Raw genomic sequence first — 26121 nt, 5'->3', positions numbered from 1 at the left:
AATGATCCCCCCTTGGGATAAAATAAGACAAGATGTAAAGTGCCACTAAGGTAGCGGAAAATCCTCTTGACAGCCTGCCAATGCTTGGACCCTGGGCTATGCATAAATCTGCTGACCTATGAGACTGCAAACTGAATATCTGGCCTCGTGTTGCATACATAAATGAGGCAGCCAACAGCAGTTTGGTAAAGAGTGACATCAGCAGGATCGCCAGCATCATGTAGACTCAACTTCAAACCTGTTTCCATGGGAGTGGCAGTAGGCTTGCAATCCTCAAGTCCAAACTTACATAGCAATGTCTCTATGTAACTTTTCTGACATAAGACAATACCACCATCACAGTGCTTAAAGTGTATGCCCAAATAATGATGCAACAACCCCAAATCTTTCATCTTGAAAGTAGCATTCAAATCAGCCTTAAATTCATCAATAAGTCTCTTATTTGGTCCAGTGATCAGCAAATCATCTACATAAAGAACCACAATGAGAAGTACATCATCCTCACGCTTTACATACAATGTGCTTTCTATTGGACTGTTACGAAAGCCTCGTTTAACCAAATGAGTGTCATCTTTCTCATACCAAGCACGAGGAGATTGCTTCAACCCATACAAAGACTTCTTACATCTGCACACTTTGTCCTCTTGTCCTTTTATAACAAAACCGCGAGGCTGCGTTACATAAACTTCCTCAAATATGTCACCATTCAAGAAGGCAGTAACAATGTCTGATTGATGTACATCCCAACCAAAATGAGCTGCCAATGCACATAGAAAACGCACAGTAGTTATACGACAAGTGGGAGCAAAAGTCTCTTCATAATCTATGCCTTTTTGATGTGCATAACCCTTTGCAACAAGTCGAGCCTTCTAGGGATCGATCTCACCATCCGGCTTGCATTTCAACTTGTAAACCCACTTCGTACCAATGGCCTTTTTGCCAGGAGGCAAATCACATAAAGTCCAGGTGTCATTTTCTATAAGTGCATATTCTGATTGCATGGCAGCCATCCAATTTTTTGAATTCTGTGCTTTATCAAAAGGCAGAGGCTCCTCAACATCATGTAAGCTAGACACAGCCAAAGCATAACAATCTGATGCATAAGATGCATGGCGAGAGCCTGAACGAGTACAACTAGACAAAGGTGCATCCAATTTACTGTCATGCAAAGTGTGCACCAGCCATTTTGGCATACCTCTAGCCTGCTCATTTTCAGCCCTTTCCTCATCAAGTACATCATGTACATCTACATCAGTAATAGGCTGATCTGTAACATTTTCAGAAGCCCCCATAGGCAGTACATTTGCCTCATTGGAACTTACATTCGTATTTCCACCACTGAAAAGAGGCAACAAGGTGTCATAAATGTCCTATGAGCTTACATTATTGTCTCTAGTACATGACAGCAAGGGCTGAACAGAATCTTCCACAAACTCTACATCCCGTGAAACCAGAATACGTTTTGTTTACAGATGATACAACCTGTAACCTTTGCTTTCAGCACTATAACCAACAAAAATACATTTGACAGCCTTATCATCCAATTTTTTGTGCTGTGTTTGTGGCACCAAAGCATATGCCAAACAGCCAAAAACACGCATGTGCTCAATAGAAGGCTTTCTATCATGCGATGCTTCATATGGAGTAATAGACTGTAAAGCTTTCGTAGGACACCTGTTTAGTACATAAGTGGCACACTTGATGGCCTCAAGCACACATCGTGCCATTTCCATAAGTGACATGTTTTTCCTCTCAGCGACACCATTTTGCTGAGGTGTATAAGGAACTGTACATTGGTGTTTTATCCCACGGCTAGCCAGAAATGCATGGAATTTATGAGACATATACTCCCCCCCTCAATCGGAACGGAGGGTGCCCATAGTACATTTCGAGACATATTCAGCCATAGCCACAAATTGTTTGAAGCACATAAAAACTTCGGACTTCTCTTTAAGCGGAAATACCAATGCATGCCTGGAGTAATCATCAATGAAAGTCACGAAGTAAAGGTAATTGCCCAAGGACGGAGTTTGCACGGGCCCACAAACATCACTATGCACAAGCTGCAACCTGCATGTGGCCCGAACTGAACCATCCTTTGGAAACTTAGAACGCTGCATCCTACCCAAAGTACAACCTTCACAACATGTTTGGTAGGTGCTTCAAGAGGCGGCAAAGAAGCACCCATATCAGATTTCTGCAAACGCAGCAAACTAGCAAAATTCAGATGACCAAAACATGCATGCCAAAGTTTTGCATCTGAAATAGCCCTTGAATCTGCAACAGCATTTGCAATGTTTTGTCCACACTTGTCATACAAAGTGAGCTTATACAGCCCACGGCACAAAAGGCCAGATGCAACAATTTCATCACCAAAACTGAGATCATGAATTGTACATCTTTCATCCACAAATTTGACTACAGGTCCAAGTCTAGCAAGTGCGGATACAGACAAGATTTTCTTCTTGATCCCAAGTACATAAAGTGCATCAACAAGTGTGAAGGAACTGCCATTTGCAGCAGTAAGCACAATCTTTCCAACTCCCTGAACCGGATAAGAGGCATTGTTGGCACAAGTGATTGAATTCCATGAGGGACAAACTCGAGAGAGGTAAACAATTCACGATGTGAGGTAATGTGTTTTGTAGCACCACTGTCGAAATACCACACATGTGAATCTGCAGCAACTGACAAGCATGCATCATGGATAGCAGGATTGTAAGTGCACTCTGCGCTAAAAGCCCATTCTGCATCAACATCAGCATCATAGTCTCCTTTCACAGAAGACTCAACAATGGCTGCATTTGTAGTGGAACCAGCATTTGCAATGGAACCACCCTCTTTCTTCTTAGCCTCTTTGGCCTTCAACTTAGGACACGACTTGATCAAGTGATCATTAGCTTTACAATAATGGCAACGCATCTTCTTTTGCCCCTTATCACCAGAATTTCCAGACGAATTGCTGCCAACAGACGCATTAGGAACATAATTTTTGCCACTCGCAGCAGAACCATAAGAAGTGGTTGCATTGTTGTTACCACCCTTTCTTTGAGAAGCAATAAAAGCCTGTTCGACTGCACGCTGCCTAGTCCTATTTTTTCTGGAAAGTGACTCTTGCAACAGCAATGTGCATAATGCATCAAACTTGACAACTTCAGGATTTCCTTGGGTCATAAGTCTCCAAGTACTAGCAAAATTCTGGTAAGGCATCAAGAACAGTCTGCACAAGGGAACTGTCTAAAATGACTTCACTTGCAGAAATAAGTTACTCATTGATATCCTTGACACCATCAAGAAAAGTGTCCATATTATCTTTCTCATGCATAATCTTCGACTCCAGCTCTTTACGCAGCAAAGCAACTTTAGCCTCATTGCCGCTTGCATAAAATCCTGCTAGAATATCCCAAGCCTATTTTACAGATTTTGCTGAACGAATGTGAGGAACAATGGTGCGCTTCACAGACAACGCAATCAATGCATGAGCCTGTGCATCCTTTACATCCCAACGAGCTTGTTCTGCCGTAGGCAAAACAACTCTAATAGCAGCAATCCTTCCAGCAAGGCCTGCAACATCCTCAACATCGCCTACATCCTCAAAACAAGGACGTACATCAATGCCCTATACAATGTTCCATACGCCCTTTGACACAAGAACATGTTGCATCATATAAGCCCACATAGGGTAGTTGTCCCCATCCAACCTGTCCTCAGCAGCAAACATCTTGAACACATCTGTGTTGTTGTCAGCCATGGTAAATGTTGCACCTGATGTGAAAATTGCCCAAAAATAGGAGAAACGGAGTGGGAACAATACGTGTTATATAGCACAAACCGTAGAAAATTGTAAGGCACCTGATATGCAGAAAACAGCACTGACAGAAATTCTGCACAAAATGACGAAATTGCCTGTGCAGACCTACCTGTAGTGGAAATGGAGGCCGAAATGAGCCCGAATCAAAAATCTGAGCAGATTGAGCTCTTCGAGTCTTCCCGAAATATTTGTCGACGTGCGAATGCTCGCCAAACCTCACTGAAGTCGGAGAAAGTGAGTAGGCGTGTGCTGGAGCAGCTGGCGACTAAGCTCGGGAGGACGCAACCTGCTCTGATACCAATTGTTGGAATTAGGGTTGCAGAGAAACGCACACAGCTTGGAGAAGACGAAGGAAGCTCAAGGAACACAATAGAGAGTGTGTTACTTAGTATGCAATGGAAAGATAGATAGCCCTAGAGTGATGGGCGTATATGCAATGCTCGGGGGGAAAAACCTCCTAAAGAGGGAAAAAATGCCCAGCGGTCCTAGTGTGTTCGCACACATCACTACCACAGGTATATGGTAACAGTCAGCCGCACTCTTATAGCTTGGTGCCTTGTCGATTTTGCTGCCTTTCAATATATTCAGTGGTGTGATGCCCCTATTTTCATCTCGTTGAATCCTTCTTGTGACTTTGTAGTGGGCCTTGGTCTTTCTTTGTGGTCTACAGTCTCCAATATTCTAGTTCCAAGTTTCTTTTCTATTGCATGTGAGGCTTCTTAGGCATACTACACTCAAAGCACACCCACCTTTGTAGAGAGCACAACAGTGCACCATTTCACTTTCTTGTGATACAAGCGCAAAAGTAGACAAAGCTTTAATGCCACTATTACATGCTTGTAATGTTTCCATCATCTATGACATGGTTAAGGGAGAAGGCCACAAGGAACTCGAGTTCACCATGCAATCGTAGAGGGTTAGAGAGTGCTCATGAAACCATGAAAAAAAATTAGGATAGCACATAGCAAGGTTAGATACAACTAGCCTACTTCTCCACCGTAGCCCCACCGCCATGGGCACTCAAACCTTGGGCGCCCTCGCCCTAAACCATGAAGCATCCACTATCCTGGCTCTTGGTGCTCTGTCAAGCCCTACAACCTCTACAATGTCACCATGTACACCATCACAAGCTTTGTGACATGGCAGTGTTGGAATTGACGATGATTATGGAGGAAAACTGTGAGATCCATTTATAATGAAAGACCAACTATGAAACCTTGCTTAGTTGAAAAGAGAAGAGTACATTGTTTTATAGGCATTGAGCCTTGATTGGGACTTTGACATAAGGAGTCAATTTCCTTGCATGTTTTGAAGATTACCCTATTTTAGAGTTGATCAACCATATTTTGCAAGTTTGACCTTCGACTTTACCATACAAAGCATGGACTTCCTATACCACTAGATATAGGCTTATGCTAACAAGTGTGGCTTAGAGGGTGACAATCACAATACGAAGCGATATGACTCCACCAAGGCATAGTACTAGTAAGAGCAGGCCTATGATTTACAGGCCTATAAAGATTGATTTTATTGAAAAGAGAGAGCTAGAAAAAATGCAAGGTTTTATTTGACATACCAAAGTATATTGCAAACACAACCTAATCTGATGTATGATTAGTCATTCTCTTGTCATGAGAACTTCAAATGATGATATTGTTTGAGCACTCTTTGTTGGAATCTACACTCTTGCTTTGAAGACTAGTCTCAGAGTTTGTTTGTTGGGGCTTTGAGTTAAACGAAGGCTTTATCACTTGGATGTATATCCATGTAGGTGTTGTCTCCTACTACTTGTTTGTAATGAAGCTTGCCTTGTTGCTACCCTTTGCTTAAAGGAGGATTGTAAATGGTTGTCATTACTGTCCTCCTTTATCAACTCTAATTCCTACTGGTTGCAAACTAAATAGCTTGTGTCAAAAAAAATCAATTAAAGTGTGATATCTGCTTAGTGCGGTTGTAGCTTTAAAAAACCTAAAGTGTTTACTAATGTGGTAGCTACTTATAAATAAATTGCTCGAAGTATGGCACACTCATGAGCAATAAAATGTTGCCATATTTTTCAGATTCTGGTCATTCGAAAGGCAAGAACAATGGAGCAAAGTCTACCAACAAATGTGATGGACTCTTTCTTGAGAGAGACAGAATGATTGAGGGCTGAAGGTACATACACTCTTGTTGGTTGAAACTATTGTTGCAACATACAACTAGTTCGTTGTGTCATAATCTTGAGGTTGGGAGACTTGTCAAAAATAGGCTGTGTTTTATGTCCTACTTGTAACTCCTCTTGGGCAATATGTATGTTGCTCACGTATGGTCGTATTGTCTGCATCCCTTAGCCCTCGCTGAGGCTCGCAAAGAGTGAAGGTTGGTGGAGTATTCCTTTGAATCTACCCACTAAGTAATGCTTCAAAATTCGCATGCAACCATTGTCTATTACTTCTCAATAATGTCATTATTGTTCAGATGTTGGCTGACTTTCCCAAAAGAACAAATCCTCATAACCTTTTGGAGGGTACAGAAAGTGCACAGTACAGCCAAGCGTGGAGCCGCCTAGTTCACACTACTAAACAAAAATGAAGCACGCACATTGATGTCTCGAGCCATAGGTCGTTGTTAATGGAGTGACAAGTCCTGTAGAAGCACGTAGCATGATTCTTCACAAATCATGATGCTCGCAAATGAATTGATATATACAGATGCTTGCAAATGAATTGACTATTTATAGATGCTTGCAAATGAATTGATATTTAGGATCATGATATTTATGTATTCTAGAGAAGGTTTGTGAAGCCTCATCGTCTCAAAATGTTTTGTAATTTGACTCCGTGCTGTAATACATTACAGAAGAAGCATGCTATAATTAGATTGCATTATACAAGAAACAAGAACAATAACAAATAACTCTAGTGGAAAAGTCAAAATATGGGAACAAAAGTAGATCGCACTGTTGAAATAAATAAATCTTCCCCCAAATTTGAAAAGTCATCATTGCTTTTTCCTCAGCAATCAACCATTTTGCAAATGGGAAATCTCAGCATTTACAAGGCTTCTTTTTGGCTAGTTCTTTACTACATAGAGACTACAAATTCAATATCACAAAAACTTCTAAGAGATATGAAAGGTGTCATTGTGTGATGAGTGTCGCTGATGAAACTCAAAACAACGGATGGGTTGGAGTGGTGTAATACAATGCTAATCTCTATTAATTAAAAAGGCCCAATTAGATAAGATTATTTTTTTCCTCCTCTACCGTCGAGGACGCTGGTCCAGGGGCAGAAGATCTAGGCCCTCCGCCCACTGTCGCTTCTCCTGCTGAATGCAGTGCTGCAGCTGCTGGATGCACGCCACATCGACAGTCAGGATGTTTAATCTTTTGCAAATGACTGCATGGCACATCAGCAGTGGGAATATCAAGCAGCGATTGACAGGTCAGCATACGGAATGCGATCGCTGCAGGTGGACCACTATTCGATCTCTACAGTCTCCGCATGTGCAATCTCTATAGGTAAACCTCTGTACCTGGCCCCCTTCCCAGCAACCTTGACGGCCGGTAATGGTTATTAAATGACCATTCCCTACCCCTTAAAAGGTGGCATTTAAAGGTGCTATACTCTGCTCCCAAGTACGGTGATTAAAACTTGACTCCCACGTATGTGAGCATGACAAAAACTAGTACAAAGTTGTAATATATCTAGGTTGGTAGGGCACACAATGCTCAATGACTTAAATTGAAAGAACAGAAAAGTTGAAACAACTCGATCACATAGCTATCACCTAGGAAAAAGGCCAAACAAAAATCTTCCCTTAGAAACAATTGAAAATGCCATGGCTGCCTACCAAAGGACAGAAAGGGACTTGGAGAAGCTTTCCTAAAAAGCCTGCACCTTAGATCCACAAGACAAGTATCTACATCAAAGATGATATAGGACCAAACAACGCCCGATAGACGTCCAAAGGGACATGGTAGAAGTAAAGTTACCTATACAAACAAAGATGAGGGTGAATAAGCCACAAGGATGTATACATAGATCCAAAGCAAAAGAACAAAAGCTATTTGGTCTGGAGCACACCCAGAAAATAGACTCGAAGCTGATCAACCAGGAGGATAAACTACAGAGCACTACAGCCATGCCAGGAGGAAATCTACTTTAGAGGACCAGTAACAGGCCACCTCACTCAAGGAAAAAGACAAAGCAGACCAAAGTTCACATAATTCAAAAAGTTCCCAGAAAGCCCTGAACCACCAGGAAGGTAAACTCAAAAATATTCAAACAAGACGGTCAAACCTTAGAAAAAAAAACACCAACACAGAAGAAAGAGCTTACCACAGAAGGCAGAACAAGCACAGGGGGTGACACGAAGCCCCGAAGCTATCAAGACCAAATCACCTGACCTCATAGACTCAATTCCGCTTGATGCTCTTCCAAGAAATCACAAGGCCCAATTACTCAAGCTTTTATGTAAACAAAGCCCGCAAACTCTCTTCAAGAGAAATCAGAGGGTTTAGAGTAGAAAGAAATGTACACCTTCGAAAGGAAAACAGTGCCCACTTAAGATGAGGCATCCTCACACCCAAGAACACATATTGCCCACACCAACACATGTGCTCCTACAAAACAAAGAATTACTAGGCATCCAACACCACAAAGCAAGATCTCCTTGTGAGTCCAGGCATGGAGCCACATCTCAGCGAGCAGGAAGCCTTCTAGCCAGTAACAGTAGCACCGGGCTACCAGAAACCAGGCTCTACCATAGAGAGATGACACAAATCAAAGCTCACATCATCATCTGTCCATAGAGCAGAGTGGGCCAGCTCTGAGAGATCCAAGCATAATCTTTCAAAACCACTTTGCCTTTCAGCCTGTTTCGTTTTTTTTAACCCCAGGGAAGGAGGGAGAACTCTATATATATTCATTTTTTCAAAACTGCACATGCTGTACTTTTTCAGCTTTAGGTTTTAGTTCTAGTTCTGTTCATTTAAACACTTTTTTGGATACATTACTGAAGGAGATACCACAGTTGTACAATGATTCTTCTCATCGCCCAAGATTGACGTAACAAAACCTCTGTGTGTGTGTGTGTGTGTGTGTGTGTGTGTGTGTGTGTGTGAGACAAGGAACAGGGGGGAACACAACCCAAACGTTCCGAAACAGCGTTCCAGACAAATCTCGTTCCCGAAACGGAGTCGGGAACGGAACGCCGTTCCGGAACAAGGTGTAACCGGAACGGTGTTCCGGAATGGGGGGAACAAGGCGGAACATGAGGTGGAACGGCGAAACGCGTGGGGGTAAAAAAATGGGCTTTTGGGGGCAGATTTGGGGCTGTTTGGGGAACATATTTGGTGCCGTGTGAGGGCAGGCTAGGGGGGCAGATTCGGGGGCAGTTTTGGGGTTGTATAGGAGTTTATTTGGGACTAAGCTGAATGGAGGTAATTCAAGCCTTACTTTAGTCGACCGTTCCGGCCCCGTTACCATTTCCCCCCCCCCCCCCCCCCCCCCCCTCTCTCCCCGTTCCCGTCCCGTTCCGGACCCTCACGTTCCCGTTCCGGGTAACTATGTACAGTGTGTGTGTGTGTGTGTGTGTGTGTGTGAGAGAGAGAGAGAGAGAGAGAGAGAGAGAGAGAGTATTTTAACATGTAGGAAACTATCCCAAGAGACCTTAAAGATCTATCCGATGAGGAGAGTTGAACTCAAGACCTGTTATTCAAGAGAAGAGAGAAGCCTAGCAGGGGGACCACACTTTCTGCTGGCAAAGCAAGAGACACGAAGCCAAGTACCCAGCAGATACAAGATTACTGTGCCTACGAAAGTTATAGGGCACACATGACCTGATCTGTAATACATGTGCCATACTGTTTACAGGCCATGGGACAGCCAGACGTTAATGCATGTAGCTATACATTGCCAACAGACACTTTCTCCCTTTCTTTTCACCAAGCAGAGTCCCCAAAATAACCAACAAACCATAGGCAAGGAAAAGACAAGCAAAACCTTAATAGGATTGCAAATTTTAAAAAGAAGTCCTTGCCAATTGTCTCTCAAGAGCACACTGCCCTGGTAATCAGAACATTTACCCAGCTATGCACATCATAGCAAGTTATAAGGAATAGTCCAACGACATTCACTTCTACATCTCCATAGAATGCAGCTCTTCCCATAGAACGTGTACAGTTTCTACATACAAGCTTTCAAGAAACTCGGTCCTTGACCTTGAATCAATGCCCTCCAATAAATCTTTCCTTGGGATAAAACAGAAAAATCTAATCAAACAACCCAAAGCAAATAAATAAACAGATTAATGGAACCTGTACACTGCAACGCACCATGGTAAAACTGCTCCAGACATGTGCAGTGAAGCTTCATTTTCTTTATATGATGAATGTACTTTCCATGTAGGAATGGATCATAATGGAAAATGGAAGCTTGTTCAGTTCTCTCAAATCATGAGTTTTATGGTGGGTCATGCAGGCTCGATGTACCTGTGCAGTCAAAGGATGGTCCATGAGAAGCACTAGCTGTTGGGCCTCTTCCTTGACGTGCTGTTGGTTGCAAAGTCGCTAGAAAGACAGCACACCTAATGTACTTGTTGGAAGATATTCTCCATCTTTGCTTGTATTGCTCCAAGACACTGCATTTCGTTGCCTGCATAACACATACCTCTCTCTCTCTCTCTCTCTCTCTCTCTCTCTCTCTCTCTCTCTCTCTCTCTACTTTTTCTTGTATGGACAGATGACAGCATGGTTTCAACATGGATAGATTGCCTCCGTTTCAATACTCCCTGGATGCACCCTCCCTGTCTCTCACACAGACAGTGATCACCAAACTCATACGCCAGGATCTGATTCAGCTAGATACCAGGAGCACATGGATACAGCCGACACAGGAGTGGGGCACGAAGATGGCCTTCTACAGAGAGCATCTGTCACCAACGTGTGACTACTATCTATCCTTTTTGTTGATTTCTTTCTTATTATTTATTTACTTTCACTTTTTGGAAACACCCCTCAGGAAATCTAACTGCCCTGCACTGCATAGCTAGTGTGGAACTGTTCAGAGGGAGTCCAGGCTTGAGGGCAAGAGAGCACTAAGGTTGGACAAAGACTATGGTTAGCCAAAGTGGGGTCATTGACTAGCCAAAGTGGAATCCTTTCCTACAGAGGCTACATTTCAGTTCTGGGTGTGGTTGCAGTGTACAAAGGGGGTCAGATGACCTAGAAAGATACAATGGCAGCATCTCCTAAAATTTAGGGAATTGCTATTTTGGGACTTGAAAATGTGTTCGCGTCATTACCTCCGGAATGACAAGAGGAACATTTTATTGCTCTACTGCCAAGTCAACTGACGCACCAGTTGAGATATTTTTAGCCCCGTTGGCCAAAATCGGAAACTGGGCGAGGTGTCACTCTGTGAGCATTTCTACTACTCCTGGCCAGAGAAGGGGGCGCCTAAAATGAGAGAGGAGACTGATTTGCAGTTTTTGTCACAGGTTAAGAGCTATGGTGTGCTTCTTTTCCCTCTTATGTACAGTGCGGTGCCAGGAGTGATGCCCTGCACGCTACGCACTGCTCTCTCTCTCCCCTATGGCAGTATGTTATGCCCCTCTAGTGGGCTTTTCAATTGACCAATGTACAGTTGTGTGAGTTCATGCGCGATTGCCGAGGCAAGAGCCTCTTGCACAGGTACAGGATTAGCTAGCGGCTAATCCCCCGCACGTACAGGTGATTCGGAGAGGTTTCACGTCCGAAATCTCGTCCGATTCAAAGGGCAAGTAGCCCTACAGGTGCGGGAGCTCGAGGACTTGCTACGGATGCGACCGGCAGGAAACGGAGCCCGAACTCGGGGGGTGCACTATGTTATCATGTTAATGTATAACGTGAGTTCGAAAGGAGGGGTTTTAAAATGCAAAAAATTTAGGCAATTTAACAAAGATACATTAAAATAAGGGGTTTTTAAATTCAATTTTGGAAAAAAATCCTAAAATAAGGGGTCATTTTATTCATTCAGACATGTTAAAAGAGGGATTTTTTTAATACCCCGCGAACGCACGTTATATAGGGGGGTACTGAATGGTGAACCCCCCGAGAGCCCGAAACAATAAATTACAACCTGCTGTGTATTTTTGCAGGTTTAGTGTTTTGGCCCTAAACGGACCCTAATACCCCCAGGAGGTTCGGGGACGCGAGGGGACCGCTGTACAAGTGATCTGGTGCATTTTCGGGGCTGAAAACAGAGAATTCAGCGTGCTGCAGATTCTTGCCAGGTTTTGCAAAGTGCCTGTATGCGTCGGGAAAGTCATTCAATGCTTGGGAATACTGGCTGTGAAGGGTCCTAGTACAGTTATACTCCCGAAATCGGGCCGGAACAGTTGAAATTCAGCAAAGCTTGTGCGGGGCAGCTTGTAGGGAACCACAACGTTTATTCCCTCTTTTAAACAATAAAGAAATACCGGAAGGGGCGGGGCCAATCTGGTGTCGGTCTTCTCATACAGGTGCATTCTAGCAGCCTGTATCCCTTTCCCCTTTGTTGTGTCTTGAAAATACAGGTAAAGTGGGCGACAAATTAAATGGGTGAAAGCAAATAAGGTTAAGTCTAAAGTCTACCGCCCTTTTTGGATTAAACACGCCGGTTTCAGCATCTTCCCCAACTCACGGAGGACGGTTTTGTGACTAGGCCTGCATACATGGATACGCACTTATCTCATGGGATAAGATGCGATATTGGGCAGATACGCACATCCTCACATCAGCTCCAGATTGAGACTGGCCGATTTCGAGGGGTGCCGGTAGGGGCCAGGATTTGTCACCTACGTAACTTAGAGCTAGAGACAGAGCTACACTACACATCATTGCCCGACGTACTATGAGATACACAGCCGCTTCAACTGCTTGTTCAGAGAAGGCTTCGGACCTTTTTCTAGAGTCATGAGATACAAGGATCAGAGGTGTCTCGGATTGTTCCTACTAGAGCCGCGCAGACTTAGGGAGAGCTTGCTAAGGACATCACGGGAAAGACAGTCTTAGAGACGGATCACAGATTTCTTTACACAGGCCAGGGGAGAGCCAGAGGAGCAGTCAGTACAGCAGATCTCAGAGCCCACCCATACCACAAGTACGTTGCTTGATCGTTCCACTGAGCTAGGCAAATCCAGACGCCCACGACCTCGGGGGTCTCCTACCATCGACGAAGGCTGCAACAGAAGATACAGATCACTCTAGCTCGACATGCAAGACCCCAACTAGAGTGCTGACCATGGAGGAGGTTGACGAGATTCGACAACGACCGATGAGGGATTTCATCTGAACCCACCAACCCCTCCCCCTTGCATCTCGTCTCAATCCTGAATCAGCTTCAGATTTATTTTCCTTCCTCAGTGTTCTAGTGTTTAGTTCTTAGTTAGTTTAGTTCTTTTAGTTTCATACTCGGACATGATATCAGATTCACCAGTTGTAACTTTCTGGTCTCATAGGTCATTTTGCCTTTGAAGACGTTAATATTTCATTTCATTTCATTTCATCTCTCTCTCTCTCTCTCTCTCTCTCTCTCTCTCTCTCTCTCTCTCTCTCTCTCTCTCTCTCTCTCTCTCTCTCTCTCTCTCTCTCTCTCTCTCTCTCTCTCTCTCTCTCTCTCTCTCTCTCTCTCTCTCTCTCTCTCTCTCTCTCTCTCTCTCTCTCTCTCTCTCTCTCTCACCAGAGAGGGCGCATCTAGTGAGTACTGGAAGGGAGCCAATCTGTCTATGTTTAACCCATGCGCCTGAAACCATGATGTCATCTCCCCATACCGGCATGCTGTATCTCCCTGCGTGCATGGCTAACTGTCAAGAGGACTCATGTGCAAGGCGTGCATATCTGTCTCTGGGAAGTTCCCACATGCGGTGTATGGAGATAGATCTGGTGAGCGCCTCAACCACTAGTGGGGGGGGGCAGCTAGCTCTGCTCGTACAATAGCATGTGGTATTGAAGCCTTGGCTCTAATGAGCCGCAAGATCATATAGAGACCAGAGGCTTCTCCATGTCCCCCCAACCATCACTGCGGCCTGTCCTCCCGTGATGATCCAATGAAGGTCCCCAAATCTCAGCTCCATAAAGCAATGCAGAAGCCACCAAAGTGTCAAAGAGCCAGAGCTCGTCCGAGGCTCTTGAAACTAAACCTGTGAACACATCCTTTCCAATCTACCCAATGCTGCATGGGCTCTGGTCAATCTAGTCTCCGTTGCCCTCCTCAATGAAAATGCTGGCCCACTAAAAACCACTCCAAGGTAAGTGTAAGCATCTGTATACTCCACCTTCTCCTGGCCGTATGTGAAGGCGGGCGCTGACCTCCTGATCCACTGTGGGGTGGTATTAAATACCATGACCTTGGTTTTACCAAGGTTGACAGACAAACCACTTTCCTGGGCATACCTATGTAAAGCATCCAAGTGACGTTGCATCCCCTCCAGAGTGTCGGAGATCAACACAATATCATTAGCATATAACAATAGTGGAATCCATGTCCCTGCCAACTGTGCACCTCTATCACCATCTCTCTCAATGTAGTCAGAAACCTCATCCACATACATACCAAATAGAGTAGGAGAGATCACCAGGCTCATTCGCCAGGACTTGACTCAGCTAGACACCAAGAGGACATGGATACAGCCAGCACAAGAGCTGGGCACGAAGATGGCTTTCTACAGAGAGCATCTCCTCCAACTTACGGAGGATGGTTTTGTGACGAGGCCCAGATACATGGACACCCACTTGTCTCATGGGATACGATGTGCTATAGGCCACATACGCACATCTTCACACCAGCTGCAGATCGAGACTGGGAGATACAGCGGAGTACCAACAGAGGCCAGGACATGCCCCCTCTGTGACATCGAGCCTGAGACAGTTGCATTACACATGCCACTGCCCCGTCTACTACGAGATACGAGGCCGCTTCCATTGCTTGTTCAGAGAGGGCTTTGGACCTTTCTCTAGAGTCATGCGGTACAAGGATCAGAGATACCTAGGTTTGTTTTTGCTCGACCTGCACAGACACACAGAGAGCTTGATGAGAGGAGAGGCTAGCCAGTCTCAGAGACAGATCACAGACTTCTTTAGAGCTGCCAACCACTGGACACCCGGAGGAGTTACTACCACAGTAGAGCTCGACGCTTTACACCAGAGGCATACTGATCGACCAAGCGACTGAGCTGGGGAGACCAGACGTTCACGACTGCGGAGGGCTACACAGCATCGACGGAGGCTGCATCAGAGGATTCGGATCCCTTTGGCTCGACATGCACGATGCCCGGTCAGACTACTGACCATGGAGAAGATTGATGAGACCAGCCATCGACTGATGTTAGATCTCCTGTGATCTAGCTATCCCAACTAGCTGTTTAGCAGCTTAGTTCACACCTAGCAGTTTAGGATTCCATAATATTTTATTTTGTCATTTTGTCATTCTGTCATTTTGTTCATCTTGTTACTCTGACTTTGTATCAGATCCACCACATTGTAACTTTCTGGTCTTTGGCCTTTTGAAGACGTTAATAAAACATTTCATTTCACCTCTCTCTCTTGGTTATGCCATTTCCCTCTTGAATAACAGGTCTTGAGTTCAACTCCTCGTCAGCTAGATCTTTAAGGTCGCTTGGGATAGTTTCCTACGACGTTAAAACTCTCTTCTTCTCGGGTGTGTTCGTGTGGGTGTGTGTGTGTGCGCTAATAAAAAGAGGAAAATGGTATAACCTTTCTATCACCCAAGTGTGGTAGATTGGTTATGCCATTTCCCTCTTGAATAACAGGTCTTGAGTTCAACTCCTCGTCAGCTAGATCTTTAAGGTCTCTTGGGATAGTTTCCTACGACGTTAAAACTCTCTTCTTCTCTCTCTCTCTCTCTCTCTCTCTCTCTCTCTCTCTCTCTCTCTCTCTCTCTCTCTCTCTCTCTCTCTCTCTCTCTCTCTCTCTCTCTCTCTCTCAGATACGCACATCCTCACATCAGCTCCAGATCGAGACCGCCCGATTTCGAGGGGTGCCGACAGGAGCCAGGAAATGTTACCTATGTAACTTAGAGCCAGAGACAGAGCTACACTACACATGTCACTGTCCAACATACTATGAGATACGCGGCCGCTTCCACTGCCTGTTCAGAGAAGGGTTCGGACCTTTTTCTAGAGTCACGAGATACAAGGATCAGAGGTGTCTCGGATTGTTCCTGCTAGAGCTGCGTAGACCTAGGGAGACCTTGCTAAGGACATCAGGGGAAAGACAGCCTCAAGGAAGAATCACAGATTTCTTTACACTAGCCAAAGGAGAGCCAACGGAGTAGTCATTACAGCAGATCTCAGAGCCTACTCATAGTAGAGGTACACTGCTTGACTGAGCCACTGAGCTTGGCAGATCTAGACGTCCACGACCTCGGGGGGTCTCCCACTACTACTCTAAGTGCCTAGACAAGCACGACCTGCGAACAGACTCACAAAGGTGCCAGAACACTTCCTAAGCTGACCTGAACCCTAGACATGAAGTAGCTTGTCCACATGCACATAGGGTTAGATGTGCACGTGACATCCCCTCCTTTTTAAAGTGAGGTACTGGTACCGAGCTATATGGCGTCGAGGGAGAACCCCAACAATGTCTGGAATCCTGGGAAGGACTCTTTGCCGGCCCACTCTTATGCGTGGGTCGTGCGATACTTGAACTTCATGAAGGTCTGTAACGCTTGCTTCTTTGGGCCGCGCCAAAAGCGACACAAAGTGATCTGTAGCTGCTTCAATGGTCCAACTGTGTCTATGGACATAGGTCCATGACAAAAGCGACACAAACTGATCTGTGGCTGCTTCAACGGTCCAACTGTCTATGGACGTAGGTCCATCTTCAATTCTTTCGTCGCGCTCGCAATCTAACATTGCCTTTCTTTCTTCGCGCTCGCGCTTCAAGGCGGCGCGTTGCACTTCTTGTTGTAACATCATGTCCATCATCGTCTTGACCAAAGCCTCCATAGGATTTGGTGCAATCCTTGGCATAGATGGAGAAGGGGGAGGGTCGGAAAAGCCTCCTGGTGGGGAAAATTCTTCTTCGCCACCTCTATGCTCATCACCTTCACGCGAAGTATCCATTCTGCTTCGGGTGATGATCATACACTGAGATCTTGGGTTCTTAAGTTCACGACGAACTTGGGTTCTTGTGGTTCTTGGGTTCTTCAGTTCTTGAGGTTCTTAAGTCCTTGAGGGTCTTGAGTTCTTGAGGTTCTTGAGGTCTTTCTTTAGCTTGCAATCTGTGTTAGAGAAGGATCTTCTCTTACCCGAGCTCTACTCTTCCCTGCTGGCGCAGGAGCAGCCTTGTAAGGTTATTGGCAAGGCGGATAGCAATCGTGGGTAGCAGCTATGATAGGCATGAAGGGGCCGCAGTGTCAAAAGGGCACGGAGAGTGAAGCCCACAACTTGCAGCCGATAGCACCTCGAGTGCAGCCTCAGGTTGTCGCAAGGGGCAGCGGATTCAAAAAAAAAGACGAAACAACAGTAGCTCCGACCTTGACAAGGCAAGGCAGGGCACAGGATAGCACTCTGATACCAATGAAACGTGAGCACCATGAGCCCCGTTAGCAAGAGAAAGAGTTGTCCTCCTCAAGCACCCCCAGAGGTTAGAAAATGGGTAATTCCCCTTTCAGCTGACACTTAAGCTTCGAATAATCATCTCTTAGTTTATTTACTTAGGGGATTATTCCCACTCAATACGCTGTGATCTCCTCGAATCATGACCCCTAGCTCGTAGTGTAGCATCCATGTGCCCAAACTAAGGTAAGGGGGCCAACAGAGTGACAATCCCCCAATTCTAATTATGTGCCACCCCAATAATAACACATTCAACCTTCAAATGCACAAATGACACGATGACAGATCGGTTACGTGTCACGTGACACATCCAGCCCTATGTGTCCGTGAACAAGCTACAGCATGATCAGGGTTCAGTCAGTCCAATCAGTCTAGATTAGAAGTGATCTGGCACTTTTGTGAGTCTATTCGTAGACCGTGCATGCCCAGTCACTTAGTGTAGATGCATATCCTCTGGTTGCACACAGCATGATCATAAGAATTCCCATCAGAATCAGACAAGGGAATTTTCCAATGCATTTAGCCTATTTTCCCTATTTTTGACATTTTTCAATTATTAATTTAAGTGATTTTCCAACAAAAGTAGGTAGGGCAATTTTGCTAAGAAAATATATAAGAAAACCAAAGCTAGCACTCTTTGGCAGAAGAGGCAGCAGGAGCTCCACGCTCAACAGGCAACTTCTCAGCAGAAACCCCCAAGAGACCTAGCGTTTTTGGAGCAGAAGCCTAAAGCTAGCGCTTTGGGATCATATCAGCCCCTGGCGTGTTGGTGCACAGCAGATCAGCCCCGGCGCCATCGCTACACAGCAGATCAGCCTAGCGTTTTTACATTTGCAGAACCACGGCAACAAAAAGACCAATTTCAGTTCCTAACGTTTTTGATTTGCAGCACAATCTCAGCGTTTTTGCAGATCATCGCGACGGGAAAGTCAAGGACCATTAGCGTTTTCAGTTTTCAGCAGTTAGACATCGCAGATCAAGTCCCGAACCTCGCATATCTCACCTTCCCGCAACAGTTCCTCACTGCACGGTCAGTTTTCGCAAGGTTTACAGTTTCAGCCCGGAAAACGCAGATTTCAGCATCTACGTTTTCAGCGCGTCGTCGTCGCATTGTCGTCATCGACATCGTCATCGACATAGAGTCACAATTCAGCAGATACAAGATTTGCAGATTTCAGCCCATAGCGTTTTTGGACAGCAGTAAAGAGATTGCAGATTTCAGCCCTTGGGTCGACTTCGTCATCACCGTCGTCATCGTCGACATAGCCTAGACTTGCATCAATCACTTGCATTCATTTGTACCAGATTGTGCAATCAATAGTAGACCACTCTCGCCGACGAGAGTGGGGCCTCCGGAGGAGGGTTTTACAACGTCTCTGGTGTCGTCTCTCTCTTCTCTCTCTATCTCTCAGTCTCATACACTTGCACGCACAGTGTCCGTTCACTTTGTTTGTGATCATAGCACTCTCTCATTAAGAAGGGAAGGCTCTCCCTTCCATAAGAACAAAAGGAACCTTGAGCACAGTTCGGAGCACTCATCTTCAGCAAAGCGCAAACATTCATTCCGCTGCACCTAACATTGGTATCAAAGCTTTGGCAGTGTTCTGTATCACTCAAGGAAAGAACCACAAGAATCACAAGAATTTTTTTTGCTTGTTGCGGTCGCACGAACCCAAGTTCGCTTGGGCGTGTTGATTCCTGATCGTGTTTTTGAAGAGTGACAGGAATCCCAGGAAAGAAGGGCTTGTCCAGCCTCCCCTTGTGTCTCTTTTCACTCATTGAGAGCGGACCGTGCACTTAGCCGCCGGCCACTCGACGTGAGGTGGGAAAAAGCAACCTTGGTGTGAGCGCAAGGTCGCCAATGGGTGCGCCCGCAGAAAGGAGTAGAACTCAGGTAAAGAGAACATTCTTCTCAAACACACATTGCAAGCGAAAGAAAACCTCAAGAACCTCAAGACCCTCAAGAATCCAAGAACCCAAGTTCCTCGTGAACTTAAGAACCCAAGACCACAAGAACCCACGACTTCAGAATGGTCATCACACAAAGCGGAATGGATACTTCGCTTGGAGGTGATGAGCATGAGAGAGGCGAAGAAGAATTTTCCCCACCAGGAGGTTTTTCTGACCCTTCCCCATCTACATCAAGGATTGCACTAACTCCTATGGAGGCTTTGGATCAAATGTTTATGGAAAGGAAGTTAGAACACGAAGCAAGAAATGCAGAAAGAAAAGCAAAAATGGATCGCAGAAATGCAGAAAGAATGGCAGAAATGGAACGCAGACACGCAGAAAGAAGTGCAAAAAAATAAGCAGAAAGAAAAGAAGCCAAAGCATTCCAAGAACAGAGCGACCGACACAACAAAGAGTTCTTGCGACTCTTTTCTCGAGTTCAGGCACAGATGCAAGAGATTTGGGGAAAGGAGACTCTCTCAGTCTCTTCTTCTCCAAAGCATGACACACAGGATTCGCATGATTATGAGAAGCATGATGAGTTGATTGAAAATGATGAGCATGATGATTTGGATGCAAATGATTTGCATAATGATTTGGATGCCAATGACAAGCATGATGATTTGCATGATCGAGATGTGATTTCTCACAAGCATGATGATTTGTATGATCAAGATGTGATTTCTCACAAGCATGATGAGTTGCATGAAGATGATGTGATTGTTCACAAGGATGATGTGTTAGTGGATACTTTCTCTAGTGACGCTAACCTCGTTGCAGATTCGATCAATCACAAAGGATCGATCTTGGCTCTCGAGCCTAGGTCCAAAGAACCCCCTCAAGAAGAAGAGATCTTGGCTCTCGAGCCTAGGTTCAAAGAAGCCTCACATGAAGTATTATGTGTTCGCATGATTGATACGCACACATTGTTCGAGTGTTTCATTCATGATCGTTTCTTGTATTTTAGTTAGCGTCTTTATGTGATCCTTTTTATTAGGCATGACATATTGTACGTTGAGCACGTTTCACTCATGGATGAGCACGAATGTATGCGGATTTTTCATGAAAAGCTGAAAAGTATGTATGTAAGGAAGTCACATTCCATGTCTCTTCCTTGGCATGACACAGTACCCAAAAGAGCACATGAAAGTATGAGCACCAGGCATGGGCATTTCCATTGTGAATTGCCACAATTGATTGCTCTAGATCATAAGAGAAAGATTCGATCTCATTGTTTGCATATGTTTGGTGAACGGTTTGTCACTCTGTCTATTTGTTCATCTGCATTGCATGCACAGTCTTTTAGGAAGACAAGATTTTTTCCAGTCACTTTCCATGGAATAGGTATGTTCATGGTTTTGTGTTGGAAATGGTTTCAGGAATTTTCAGCCATGGAGATTCTTGAAGAAGAAAGAAGCAGGACTCTCAACGAAGTTGAAGCATTGAAGATGACTTTGTGTCGCTTTCGACGCGGCCCAAAGAAGCAAGCGTTGCAGACCTTTATGAAGTTCAAGTACCGCACGACCCACACATCCGAGTGGCCAGCGAAGAGTCCCTTCCAGGATTCCGGATGCTATTGGCGATCTCCCTCGACGCCATACAGTTCGGTACCAGTACCTCACTTTGAAAAAGAGGGGATGTCACATGACACATCCAGCCCTATGTGTCCGTGGACAAGCTACAGCATGATCAGGGTTCAGTCAATCCAATCAGTCTAGATTAGAAGTGATCTGGCACTTTTGTGAGTCTATTCGTAGACCGTGCATGCCCAATCACTTAGTGTAGATACATATCCTCTGGTTGCACACAACATGATCATAAGAATTCCCATCAGAATCCATCAGAATCAGTCAAGAGAATTTTCCAATGCATTTAGCCTATTTTCCCTATTTTTGACATTTTTCACTTATTAATTTAAGTGATTTTCCAACAAAAGTAGATAGGGCAATTTTGCTAAGAAAATATATAAGCAAACCAATGCTAGCACTCTTTGGCAGAAGAGGCAGCAGGAGCTCCACGCTCAACAGGAAACTTCTCAACAGAACCCCCCAAGAGACGTAGCGTTTTTGGAGCAGAAGCCTAAAGCTAGCGTTTTGCGATCAGATCAGCCCTTGCGTGTTGGTGCACAGCTGATCAGCCCCGGCGCCATCGCTACACAGCAGATCAGCCTAGCGTTTTTGCATTTGCAGAACCACAGCGACAAAAAGACCAATTTCAGCCCCTAGCGTTTTTGATTTGCAGCACAATCTCAGCGTTTTTGCAAATCAACGGGACGGAAAGTCAAGGACCATTAGCGTTTTCAGTTTTCAGCACTTAGACATCGCAGATCAAGTCCCGAACCTCGCAGATCTCACCTTCCCGTAGCAGTTCCTCGCCGCACGGTCAGTTTCCGCAAGGTTTACAATTTCAGCCCAGAAAACGCAGATTTCAGCATCTGCGTTTTCAGCGCGTCGTCGTCGCATTGTCGTCATCAACATCGTCATCGACATAGAGTCACAATTCAGCAGATACAAGATTTGCAGATTTCAGCCCATAGCGTTTTTGGACAGCAGTAAAGAGATTGCAGATTTCAGCCCTTAGGTCGACTTCGTCATCACCGTCGTCATCATCGACATAGCCTAGACTTGCATCAGTCACTTGCATTCATTTGTACCAGATTGTGCAATCAATAGTAGACAACTCTCGCCGACGAGAGTGGGGCCTTCAGAGGAGGGTTATACGTCTCTCGTGTCGTATCTCTCTTCTCTCTCTATCTCTCAGTCTCATACACTTGCACGCACAGTGTCCGTTCACTCTGTTTGTGATCATAGCACTCTCTCATTAAGAACGGAAGGCTCTCCCTTCCATAAGAACAAAAGGAACCTTGAGCACAGTTCGGAGCACTCATCTTGAGCAAAGCGCAAACATTCATTCCGCTACACCTAACATTACGTGTTTGACTTAAGTTGCTCAAGTGTGAAGTTCAAAACTGCTTACTTTTGGTCCCGAGTGCCACATTACTAATTCTGCTCCAATATCCACTCAAGGATCATCATACCATGATGGATTGTCACAAGACTTTTGCAAGGTGCTTATCCAACGAGGCTGCCCTTTACTTACGCTGCCATAGTCTAGGCCCTCTCACCTTATAGGATATATCACATGCTCTCCTTGCATCATCGTGCAATAAGAACACCAAGTATTTCACATGGTGGGCTAGGTCATCTAGCACCCCACAAGGGGAGGGTTGTTGAGAATGGGTTTTAGCCTATAATCTTCACCTTCTTTGTGAACCTTCTCTTGTATGAAAGCATTACCCACATCATATAATTACTCATGAGATTATTATCATGAAATGAATACACCCATCTACTATGTACATGAACCGCCCATGTGAAACCAGCTTGGTAAATATGCATTTCACAGAAGTGCAAACACATGCCTACAAAGAGGGGTTGACCACTTCTACTTGCAATATGATGCCATGACCTCCTCAGTCCATGTTTCCTCCATTTTTGATGGGACATAGTAGGAGAGCATAGATTGATGGCGGCTTCCCAATAAAGAAATTTTAGACCCAAAGCAGCGCAAGAGATGTAACCGCATATAGACAGGCACAAGGCCATCATCACTTATCTTTGTTCTGTGAAGCTGCCGGGGAGGACTACTCAATGAAAGCGCCAGAGACAGACACCAAAGCTCGGGTAAGAGGTAAGGGCTAGAGTGGAGGGCACAATGGAAGAGGGGATGTGTCCATATCAAAGGAAGGTCCAAAATGGAAAAATCTTGAAGAGAAAAAAGTGGGTACAAAGGGGTGGAGGAAGAGCACGTGGAGTGTATGAAGAGGCAGGGGGCAGTGATAATGGGAAGTTTGTGGCATTGTGTCTTTGGCAAAGGAGGGACTTTTGACATCAACAAAAAAGACAGATATCATTGGCAAAATTAGTTGCAATGAACCATAAGCAGCTTCAATGGATCTTCAAAGCAAGCTTTAAAGTATTTTTCTCGAGATATAGCTTCTTAAATCAAGAAAAAGTGAATTCTCTTCAATGCACAAACTTACATCTTTGCAAGCTTCTCATTGTACTCGATAATCTGACCACGAAGAATGTGGTTTGGCCGTAAGGTTTTATCTACACCAACACCCCCGGGGGGGGGAGGTAAAACTTCTCCCGTCTTTGGGCTGGTATCATGATGCCTGAAAACACAAATAGCAATGGCACACATTAATGAGAAAAAAAAAAGAACAACATCATAATCTACTTAAATTGTCTTTGCTGCCAGCACAAATGGACATTTCCTCTTAAAAGTGCATTTTTGTTACAAGCAATGCCTTGTGAGCTCCATATTCATATAGACTTGAAAGTCTTGTAATACCTCTAATTTCTCAGAAAGTCCCCAACCAAACAAGCGATATCAGCAAAAAGTATTTTCACAGCTTGCCCACTAAGTATTTTGCATGCGATTTACCCCCAAACAAGAACATTGTCAACTTACTTGAGCCATTTCTCAATGGCAGTTCGCTCATAAGAATGCCCATCTGCAGTGATTACAGGGTCTTTCATTATTTCTTGTGTGATGCAATCGACAAATTCTGGCGGCAATTTCTGATTGTTGTCAGCATCATCCCATATCTGGACAGCAGGGTTCAAAGCAGAGATATCAGACCAAAGACTTTTCCTGTCAAAAAGTTGCCCAGGATATGTTACACTGTCACTACCACTTTGCAAGGTGCTTCCTTCTTTCTGAGGTGAGAGCGAGAGTGAGTCTGGCAAAAGGAACTCCGCATCAAAGAGAGACTGCACAGTGCTCAGATGAGGAAGCTGCAAAGTATCGGGATCTTTGGCTTTAGCGGGCTCCACTTGTTCATGCACTTCGCTGTTGCAAGGTGCTACTATACTCCACAGTCGCTCCTGTGTTCCCTCATTCACATCATCTGTCTTCTCTAAACAGACAGAAGGCAGGTCCCAAGACACAGCATCACACTTTTCCAGACAAAAGTTGGAGATATTTGACTTTCGAGAGAGTGAATTTGGAGAGAGATTTGTGTTCACATCGGAATGTGCTGTATCAGAGACAGATACAGTATGGGGCGAGATGGGACTGCAGTGGATAACTGTAGAGTTGCCAGTCTGTGGAAACTTTACAGATGCCAGTAATGCCGAGTGCTGTGAAACATCCATGTAGTGCAGAGCACCATTGTCAACACTGACTGTAAGCTGCGGAGACGAGAGAAGCGAACCTTGTACAGGGGCAGCTGGAGACGATGGCACAGAAATCCCTGTGCAAGACTGGAAGGTGCCACACGCAGGTGCTTCAAAAAATGTATGCTCAGGTCTGAAAGAAGCTGTTACAGTTCCCTGCAGTGCCTGCTCACTCTGACCAGCCAGATTTGCTGCCAAATCCAATGGTGGAAAAATTGTTGGGCTCGAGAAGAGCTGATGAATTGAAGCTGTGTGGGTTGATGGAGGTGCAATAGGTGGCTGCATACCAGCATTAGTCCCCTGCGAAAGTTAAAAGACAAAAAATCTCTTTTGTGTATAAGATTAATACTCTGCATCACAAGTTCAAATCAAGACAAATACAAAAAAAGGGCACCAGATGTTTAAAGTTTGCCTTCAGATGGAGATGCACTTTCTGAAATTAACTCCACAAAAAGGTTAACCTAACAAGCATGGACAAAAAGGGCCCTCATGTGGATTGAAGATACCACAATAAAACCATCCACATTAAACCCAAACAAGCAGAATAAAAGGCATAAACTACTTGCTGCCACAGAAAAATCTGCCTTTTCTATCCTGTTTTCACTGCTTTCATTCTCACTCTTCGAAAATATAAATCTGATTACTTTTTGAGATTCCCTCAGATATTCCTCCCCCCAAAAAAAACTCTATGTCGTGCACCTCTGCACCCTCTTGCCCACCATCTGCATCTTCTTGCCCTCTCACCTCTGTGCTTCTACTCACAGGCAGACACAGCCCACTGCCGAGCACATGAAAGAGAGGGGGATACCGAGCTTCAAAAGGCCAAAATGACCTATGAGACCAAAAAGTTACAACGCGGTGAATCTGATACAATGTCTTGAGTACCAAAATAAAAAGAAAAGGTACTGAAATGGAACTGCATAGGATATGAGCATGGGGGAAGTGAGTGGTGAATGAGGGCTAATATAGCACACTGGGGGTGTGGGTGTGTAGATATAATAATGGGTAAGAGCTGATACAAAGGTTGGTACAAGATGAGCAGGGTGTACAATCCTCAAAAGAGCTAAATCACAGGAGATCCATCATCGGTCGCTGGCGGATCTCATCAATCTCCTCCATGGTCAATAGTCTGACCGAGCAGCGTGTATGTGGGGCCAAAGTGACCCGAATCCTCTGATGCAGCCTCCGTCGATGTTGTGTAGTCCTCCGCAGTCGTGGGCGTCGGGATCTCCCTAGCTCCGTCGCTCGATCGATCAGCGTGCCTCTGGTGTAAGGAGAATGTGAGCTCTGTTGTGGTAGTTGCTCCTCCGGCTGCCCAGAGTCCCCTCTAAAGAAGTCTGTGATCCACCTCTAAGACTGGCTAGCCTCTCCTCTCATCAGGCACTCTCTATGTCTGCGCAGCTCGAGAAAGAACAATCACAGGCATCTCTGGTTCTCATACCCCATGACTACAGAGAGTGGTCCAAAGTCCTCTCTGAAGAAAGCGGACTCGTATCTCATAGTAAACTGAGTAGTGACATGTGTACTGCAACTGTCTCAAGCTCCATGTGACATAGGGGACATGTCCTGGCCTCTGCTCGTACTCCGCTATATCTA

At 44.9% G+C, this 26121-nt stretch overlaps 1 protein-coding gene across 5 annotated transcripts in view; it reads right to left on the bottom strand.

Moving 5' to 3' along the window:
- Positions 1-9783: 9783 nt before the first annotated feature.
- LOC147453401 (uncharacterized) overlaps positions 9784-26121 on the bottom strand; it is a 62091-nt gene continuing 45753 nt past the window's right edge. For 3 of the 5 annotated variants that reach the window (XM_086515588.1, XM_086515585.1, XM_086515587.1), the window contains 3 exons: positions 23819-24825; positions 23385-23519; positions 9784-10449 (listed from right to left, as the gene is read on the bottom strand). In XM_086515588.1, the coding sequence (XP_086371714.1) occupies positions 10365-10449; positions 23385-23519; positions 23819-24825 (1227 nt within the window). In that variant the 3' untranslated portion in view covers positions 9784-10364. Of the gene's footprint in view, positions 10450-23380; positions 23520-23818; positions 24826-26121 lie in introns of those variants that run through there. The other 2 variants (XR_015188534.1, XM_086515589.1) reach the window with 2 other exon arrangements.

Source organism: Adiantum capillus-veneris, chromosome 7, assembly GCF_014529385.1.
Source record: "Adiantum capillus-veneris isolate H3 chromosome 7, ASM1452938v2, whole genome shotgun sequence".
Classification (NCBI taxonomy): domain Eukaryota; kingdom Viridiplantae; phylum Streptophyta; class Polypodiopsida; order Polypodiales; family Pteridaceae; genus Adiantum; species Adiantum capillus-veneris.
The sequence above is the reverse complement of the archived record's forward strand: the minus strand, read 5'-3'. Positions and strand labels throughout refer to the sequence as shown.